General features: G+C 65.1%; 1 protein-coding gene across 1 annotated transcript; it reads left to right on the top strand.

The window, feature by feature from the left end:
* Positions 1-4,859: 4,859 nt before the first annotated feature.
* IGFALS (insulin like growth factor binding protein acid labile subunit) lies at positions 4,860-7,621 on the top strand. Its single transcript, XM_068147300.1, has 2 exons — positions 4,860-4,978; positions 5,574-7,621. Exons 1-2 carry the CDS (start codon positions 4,963-4,965, stop codon positions 7,385-7,387), a joined length of 1,830 nt encoding a protein of 609 aa, XP_068003401.1. The 5' UTR covers positions 4,860-4,962; the 3' UTR covers positions 7,388-7,621.
* The last annotated feature ends 703 nt before the right edge of the window (positions 7,622-8,324 follow it).

The raw sequence follows: 8,324 nt of genomic DNA, 5'->3' as shown, positions 1-8,324 counted from the left end.
CAGCTACAGCACGGGGGAGGGATCAAGCAGCTCAGCAGCTGAGCACCAGGATGGGCAGAGGGGCAGTGAGCACCAGGCAAAGACCATCTCCCCCAGCAGAGGCCTTCCAGGAGGCAGCCTGGGTGCTGCAGCACAGCTCTGGGCTGCTGCTGTCACCCATCCTGGTTCTGCTGGGCTGCAGCAGCAGCAGCAGGGTTGGCACATTTGGGCCCAGGATGAGGAGCAGCAGTGCTGGTTGCCTTGGCAATGAGAGAAGTTCTCCTCCAGACAGGGACCACGTTTGGCAAGAGCTGCTAAAAATACTTCCTGAGCTGTGACAACAGCACTGCTGCCAAAGCCCTGCCACAGCCCTGTCCCCTGCTGCCACAGCCCTGCCACCTCCTGCCACAGCCCTGCCACAGCCCTGCCACCTCCTGCCACAGCCCTGCCACAGCCCTGCCACAGCCCTGCCACAGCCCTGTCCCCTGCTGCCACAGCCCTGCCACAGCCCTGCCACAGCCCTGTCCCCTGCTGCCACAGCCCTGCCACAGCCCTGCCACAGCCCTGTCCCCTCCTGCCACAGCCCTGTCCCCTGCTGCCACAGCCCTGCCACAGCCCTGTCCCCTGCTGCCACAGCCCTGTCCCCTCCTGCCACAGCCCTGCCCCCCAGGGGCTCAGGATGGGTCAGTGCTGGCCTGAGACACCCACCCAAGATGGAGGCAATGGAGCAGGGAGCTCCTCATGTCCAACCAACCTCGGCTCCAGCACCTCTGGCAGGGCCACCAGCACAGGACCCTCCCTGTCTGGGGCAACCCTGGCACAGGACCCTCCCTGTCTGGGGTAACCCTGGCACAGGACCCTCCCTGTCTGGGGCAGCCCCCAGAGCTGGGGCAGGAGCAGTGCCAGGTTCAGCTGGGGGCATTTCCCCAGCAGGATGGGAGCAGGGCAGCTGCCTGGGGAGGGCCCTGCAGGCATGGGAGGGCAGCTGGCCCAGCTGGTGGCTCCTCAGAGCCCAGGAGAGGCCTCCCTCTAGCACCAGGGCAGCCCTCCCCGTGGCAGCCAAGGGAGGCTGCTCAGACCTTGGTCCCAGCCAAGGAGAAGAGCTACCAGAGCTGGAATGGGGGAGGATCAGCTGGGGAGGGCCACACTGGCTGGGGCTCTGGTGGGAAGAGGAGATAGAATGGGTTGAGTTGGGAGAGAGCTCCAGAGCTCACCCAGCCCAAGCCCTGCACCCAGCAGGGACATCCTCCACCAGCTCAGGGTGCCCAGAGCCCTCTCCAGCCTCACCTTGAACACCTCCAGGGCTGGAGCCTCAGCAACCTCCCTGGGCAGCCTGCTGCAGGGTTCCAGCAGCCTCCTGCTGCAGAGCTTGCTCCTCACATCCAATCTCAATCTGCTCTGCTCTAGTCTGAAGCCATTGCCCCTGGGCCTGGCCCTGCAGGCCTCTGCAAACAGTCTCCATCCTTCCTGTAGCTCCCTTCAGGTCCTGGCAGGCTGCTCTGAGGTCTCCCTGGAGCCTTCTCCTCTCCAGGCTGAACACCCCCAGCTCCCTCAGCCTGTCCCCACAGCAGAGCTGCTCCAATCCCCTGAGCATTCTCATGGCCTCCTCTGGAGCCTCTCCACCAGCTCCAGGTCCTCCCTGTGCTGAGGGCTCCAGCCCTGCACCCAGCCCTGCAGGGGAGGTCTGCCCAGAGCAGAGCAAAGTGCCAGAATCTCCTCTCTGGCTCTGCTGGCAGCACTGCTTTGGGTGCAGCCCAGGCTGCCCTTGGCCTTCTGTGCTGCATCTCCCACTGCCTGCTCCTGGCCAGCTTCTCACCTCCAGCACCCCCAAGGCCTTCTCCTCAGGGCTGCTTTCTCTCCCCTCCTCCCCCAGCCTGTGCTGCCAGTGAGGAGGTGCAGGACCTGCCCTTGCTCTTGTTGAGCCTCAGCAGCTTCCCCTGGGCACCACCTCTGCAGCCTGCCCAGGTCCCTCTGGATGCCCTCCTGTCCCTCTGGGGTATGGACAGCACCACTCAGCCTGGTGCCATCTGCACCCTGCTGCTGCTGCCTGGATCCTGCTGCCTCTAGCAGTGACACAACTGTTGAACAGCACAGCTCCCAGCACAGAGCCCAGACTGCTGTCCCCAGGGTGGCTGCAGTGCTGCAGTGCACTGAGCAGCTGTGAGGCTCCAAGCAGCAGTGCTGGGGGCTGAGCTTGCCCCGTGAGATGTGTCTGGAGGAGAGGCCTCCAAGCAGGTTCAGAGGTGGAGCTGTAGAGCCAGCCTTGCTCCTGCTCTGCACTGCAGCTATGCTGGGAAAGGATTTGGCTTTTCCCCCTTCTTTGGTCCTCCACCCAGGTGAGATTTGCCCTCAAAGAAGGCTGCTGGGGGCAGGGACAAGCCATGGTGGTGACCCTGCCAGGGCTGCTGGAGCCAAGGAGGGTCCTGTGCTGGTGACCCTGCCAGGGCTGCTGGAGCCAGGGAGGGTCCTGTGCTGCTGACCCTGCCAGGGCTGCTGGAGGCAGGGACAAGCCATGGTGGTGACCCTGCCAGGGCTGCTGGAGCCAGGGAGGGTCCTGTGCTGCTGACCCTGCCAGGGCTGCTGGAGCCAGGGAGGGTCCTGTGCTGCTGACCCTGCCAGGGCTGCTGGAGCCAGGGAAGCTGGTGGGCCACAGAGACCTCCCTGGTTCATCTCCCACCCCTAGGACAGGCAGCCCAGGGCTGCTCCCAGCTGCAGGTGGGGGCTGGCTGAGGCTTCCCCAGGAGGAGGGTTGGGTTCTGGCTGGCCAGGCCCTGCTGGTTCAGCTCTTTTAGCCTGCAGATTGATTCGGCCTTGTGTCAATATGTGTCCTGCAGATCCAGCTCCTGACCCAGAACTTCCCAGAAGAGAGGATAAAAATAGAGGGGGAGGAGAGGGCCACCCAGGGCCAGAAAAGCCAGGGAGAAAGCTGTGCTTGTGGGAAAGTTGGGCTGCCTCTCCCACCTCCTCCCCTGGCCACTGAGAAGGTTGGCTTAAAGGTGCCCAAGTTAGGTGGTGAAGAGCTGACAGAAGACCTCTGGAGATGCCAAGGGGATGGAGGAAGTGAGAACATGGTAGAGGTGCCCATGGCTTGAGGCTGCTACTGCTGCTGGTGGTGGTGGTGGACATCCCTGCTCCACCTCAGGGTCCAGCATGTGGGGAAGAAATGCTGGGAAGAGCTTCAGCAGCAGCAGGAGATGCTCAGCCCTGGAGGTGTGGAGGGTGCCAGCCCTGTCCTGGTGCAGCTTGAAGGAGGAACAGAGCTACCAAGATATCATCAGGAAGGGTTGGTGCAGCTAAAAGGAAGCAAAGGGCTACCAGGACATCTGCAGCCTCTGTGCCAGGAAGGAGCTGGAGGGGCTGGAAGGTGTCCAGAGCAGGGCCAGGAGGAGGAGCAGAGGGCTGGAGCTGCTCTGCTGTGAGCACAGCCTGAGAGAGTTGGGGTTGTGCAGGCTGGAGAGGAGAAGGCTCCCAGGAGACCTCCTTATGGCCTTCCAGGATCTGCAGGGGGCTCCAGGAAAGCTGGGGAGGGACTTTGGAGTGGGTCAGGGAGTGACAGGACTGGGGGGGATGGAGCAGAACTAGAAGTGGGGAGATTGAGATTGGCTGTGAGGAAGAAGTTGTTGCCCAGGAGGGTGGTGAGAGCCTGGCACAGGCTGCCCAGGGAGGTGGTGGAAGCCTCCTGCCTGGAGGTGTTTGCAGCCAGGCTGGAGGTGGCTGTGAGCAACCTGCTGTGGTGTGAGGTGTCCCTGGCCATGGCAGGGGGTTGGAGCTGGCTGAGCCTTGAGCTCCCTTCCAGCCCTGCCAGCTCTGTGATTCTGTGACAGCATCAGGAAGGGTTGGTGCAGCTTCAGGGAGGAGCAGGGCCACCAGGACATCACCACGAGGGGTTGGCCACGGCTTTGTTGAGCCAGCAGCTGCTGGCCCCCAGGCTCCTGCTGGCCCCCAGGCTCCTGCTGGTACCCAGGCTTCTGCTGGTCCCCAGGCTCCTGCTGGCCCCGGGGCAGCAGTGAGGTTTATTTATTGTTTTCTTTTTCCCCTTTTTTCCTTTCCTAGAAGTTGGTAAAAGATTCTGCAGAAGCCACGTTGGACAGGGCCAGGGAAACGACCTGGGACACAGAGTGAGGTCACCAGCCTCCCCCGGGGTGGTTCTGATGAGCTGCCAGGGGCAGAGAGAGGCTGATGATCCACCAGCCCTGCAGCATCAGGCACCACCATCCCACCCTCCGGGGGGGGCTGGGGGAGGAGCCGGTTGTCAGCTCGCTGGTGGGATCCAGGCTCTGCTCTCTGCTTGGGCTCAAAAGCACAGAGCTGAGCAGCCTGTGGTGCTCCCAGCACCACCCCCACCCCCCCTCCAAGTCGGAGACACCCCCAGGAGAGGGCTGCAAGTTCAGCCCCGAGGCTTCCAGCGCCACCCTGAGAAGAGCTTGGTCCCCATTTCCCACCTTCCCTCCCCCTCCCCTCACCACAGCCCCTGGCTCAGCCTCCCCCTCCCACCCCCACCACTACCTCTCTGTGCCATGGAGGTGCCCCAAGCCTGCGGGGTTTTTTTAGGGGGTGGGGGTCGTGTCCCAATGCAGGATGAGGACAACCAGGGAAGGGTCAGAGCCGATCCTCAAGGACCTCCATGAAGGCAGGGCAAAGCTGTACCAGGAGGCTGCTCCCTCCCTCCCTCCTTCCCTCCCTCCCTGCTCACTGCTCACACAAAGCCCGGAGCCCCCCCCGGGCAGGACCACCCCGCCTGAGGGCACCGTGCCCAGCGCAGCCTGTCCCGGGCGCCTCCCCCGCCCAGGCTGCGGCGAAGGCAGGGCCAGGGCAGGCGGGGGAAGGCAGGAGCCCGTCCGGGGGGCCAGGCTGTGTCCCCCGCCAGCAGCGCTGGGGTTAAGGGCGGGCGGGCGGCCGGCCAGGCGGCAAGGTGGTTGCTCCATCCCTGCGCAGTCGGCGGGGCCCGGAGAGCCCAGAGGGAGCTCGGCCCTGCCTGCCACCATGAGCACAGGCAAAGGTAAGCCTGGGGACCCTGCCTGCTGCCCCAGCCCTGCAGGGGCAGGCTGGACACGGGCACGGAGGAGACGGCAAACCTCCGCGGGAGCTTCGCCACCGACTCAGCCCTGTGCTCTGAGGAAGGGGCACTTCCTCCGCTCGCCAGACGTTCCGGGGAGGTCCCCCGGGGAGGCACCGGAGCTAGCCGGGGGGCTGCAGGGGCTGGGGCAGCAAGAGCCCTTCCCTCAAGAGCGGCTTCCTGGGGGGTGGCTGGGGCGGAAGGAGGAGAGGGGCTTGGGAGCTTTCCCCGTGGAAGCTGCCGCCAGAGATGATGAATTTTGGGGGGGTGTGGGGGGTGTGTGTGGGGGGGTGTGCCTGAGCTGCGGCAGGAGTTAGGGGCGATCCCAAATCCCACCCCCTCTCCCAAGGGCAGATCCGGCACCTAACACCTCCCACAGCTTGCCTGCAGCACGCTGGATCGACCCCTCCTCCCCGCCCCCCTCCCAGCGGTGCAGGCACCCGGGCAGGGGGGCCCAGAAGGGTCCCCAAAGAGCAGCCACGGCCCCCCCCCTTCCCTCCCCCCACTGACCGCCTCCCCTTTCCTCTACACCCCGCAGCGGGCATCGCCCTCCTGCTCGCCCTGGCCCTGCTGCTGGCCGCCGCCTCCCAAGCCCCCGGCGGGGAGGCGCCGAAGGAGCAGGGGGAGGCTGAGCCCCCTCGCTGCCCCGGCGCCTGCGCCTGCAGCCTGGACGAGTACAGCGAGGAGCTCAACGTCTTCTGCAGCGGCCGCAACCTGTCGCGGCTGCCCGCGGACCTGCCGCCCAACGCCAAAGCCCTGTGGCTGGACGGCAACAACTTCACCCTGCTGCCGGCCGCCGCCTTCAGGAACCTCTCGGGGCTGGACTTCCTGGACCTGCAGGGCTGCCAGCTGGCCGGGGTGGAGCAGCACGCCTTCCACGGGCTCCGCAGCCTCTTCCACCTCCACCTGGAGCGCAACCGCCTCAAGCACCTGGCCCCCCACACCTTCCTGCACACCCAGAACCTGGTCTCCCTCAGCCTCAACAACAACCACTTCAGCAAGGTGGAGGAAGGGCTCTTCGCCGGCCTCTCCAACCTCTGGTACCTCAACCTGGGCTGGAACTCCCTGGTGGTCCTGCCCGACAAGGTCTTCCACGACCTGCCCAACCTGAGGGAGCTGATCCTGGCGGGGAACAAGCTGCCCTACCTGCAGCAGCAGCTCTTCTGCAGCCTCACCGAGCTGAAGGAGCTGGACCTGAGCGGCAACGCGCTGAAGGGCATCAAGCTCAACGTCTTCGTCAAGCTGCAGAAGCTGCAGAAGCTCTACCTGAACCACAACCAGATCACCGCCATCGCCCCCCGTGCCTTCATGGGCATGAAGGCCCTGCGCTGGCTGGACCTCTCCCACAACAGGCTGGTCTCCCTCTTCGAGGACACCTTCCTGGGCCTCCTCAGCCTGCACGTCCTGCGCCTCTCCGCCAACTCCATCGCCAGCCTCAGGCCCAGGACCTTCAGGGACCTCCAGTTCCTGGAGGAGCTGCAGCTGGGGCACAACAGGATCCAGAGCCTGGCGGAAAGGACCTTCGAGGGGCTGGGCCAGCTGGAGGTGCTGAGCCTCAACCACAACCAGCTGCAGGACGTCAGGGCCGGAGCCTTCCTGGGGCTGCACAACGTGGCCGTCATGCACCTCTCCGCCAACTGCATCGAGGCCCTCCCCGACCACGTCTTCAAGGGGGTCACCAAGCTGCACAGCCTCCACCTGGAGCGCAGCTGCCTGGGCAGGGTGAGGGCCAAGACGTTCTCGGGGCTGCGGGGGCTGCGGCGGCTCTTCCTGCAGCACAACTCCATCGCCGCCATCGAGGAGCAGAGCTTCGGCGACCTGCGCGAGCTGCTGGAGCTGGACCTCAAGCACAACCGGCTCAGCCGCCTGGCCCCGCAGCTCTTCCAGGGGCTCGGCAACCTGGAGTACCTCTTCCTCTCCTCCAACCAGCTCCTCGAGGTCTCCCGGGACGCCTTCAGGCCTCTGCAGAGGCTCTTCTGGCTCGACCTCTCCCACAACCGGCTGCAGGCGCTGGACAACGAAGTCATCTCCCCCCTGGCCAACCTGCGCTACCTCAGCCTCAGCAATAACTCCCTGGAGACCTTCTCGGTGGGCTTCCTCTGCCCCTCCTTCACCCTGGAGCAGCTGTGGCTGGGGGGCAACAACTGGCGCTGCGACTGCTCGCTGAGGGGCCTGCGGGAGTTCTCGCTGCGGCACGCGGCGGTGGTGCCCCGCTTCGTGCAGGCGCTGGCCGAGGGCGACGACGCCCACCCCCCCGTCTACACCTACAACAACCTCACCTGCCGCCACCCCCCGGCCCTGGCGGGCCTGGACCTGCGGGACACCGCCGAGGACAGCTTCGCTCACTGCTGAGGCGCTCTTGGCCCTGCCTGGGGACGTTTCTTTCCCTGCTGTGGACTCTCCACCTGCCACCTCCCTGGCCCTGGGTCCCCCAGGGCGGCAGCAGCAGCAGCAGGAGCTTTACGGCCACCCCACCCCAGCTCAGTTAGCCACCAGCTCCAGCTGCCCACCCGGGGTGGTGCTGCAGCAAGGGGAGGTGTGCCTGGACAGCGCTGGTGGGCACCAGCTCCCCACGCCTCAAACCGGAACGGTTTAGCCCTCAGACATTTAAAGAGCTGCCCCAGGAGCTGCATGGCTGCTCCAGGATCCCAGCAGGAGCATCAGCAGCTCTTCAGCCTCCAGGAGCCCAGAAGGGGAGGGGTTGGAAGGGACCTCTGAAGACCAAGGAGTCCAATCCCCCTGCCAAGGAAGATTCACCTGAGGCAGATCACTCAGGAACACAGCCAGGGGGGTTGGAAGCTCTCCAGGGGAGACTCCACAGCCTCTGTGGGCAGCCTGCTCCAGGGCTCTGCCACCCTCACAGGGCAGAAGTTCCTCCTCATGTTCAGATGGAACTTCCTATGGTCAAACTTGTGCTCAGTGCCTCTTGTCCTGTCCCTGGGCACCACTGAGAGGAGTCTGGCCCCAGGCTCCTGCCACCCACCCCTCAGATATCTGCAAGCATTTACAAGACCCCCCTCAGCCTCCTCTTCTCCAGGCTGCCCAGCCCCAGCTCCCTCAGCCTCTCCTCAGAGCTGCTGCAGTGCCCTCAGCAGCTCAGTGTCCCTGTGCTGGACTCTCCCCAGCAGTTGTCCTTCTTGAGCTGGGGAGCCCAGAGCTGGGCACAGTTCCTGCAGGTGAAGCCAGAGGGTGAGCACAAGCTGCACCCCAGCCTGGTGGGACAGCCCTGCTGGGGCCCAGGACTGATCAGCAGGAGAAAGCCAAAGCATCTTCCTGCCACAGAGCACCC

Source organism: Melanerpes formicivorus, unplaced genomic scaffold (genome assembly GCF_026170545.1).
Source record: "Melanerpes formicivorus ecotype bairdi unplaced genomic scaffold, bMelFor1.0.p_v2 SCAF_14, whole genome shotgun sequence".
In the NCBI taxonomy this organism is placed as follows: domain Eukaryota; kingdom Metazoa; phylum Chordata; class Aves; order Piciformes; family Picidae; genus Melanerpes; species Melanerpes formicivorus.
This window is presented reverse-complemented; position numbering and strand designations above follow the sequence as displayed.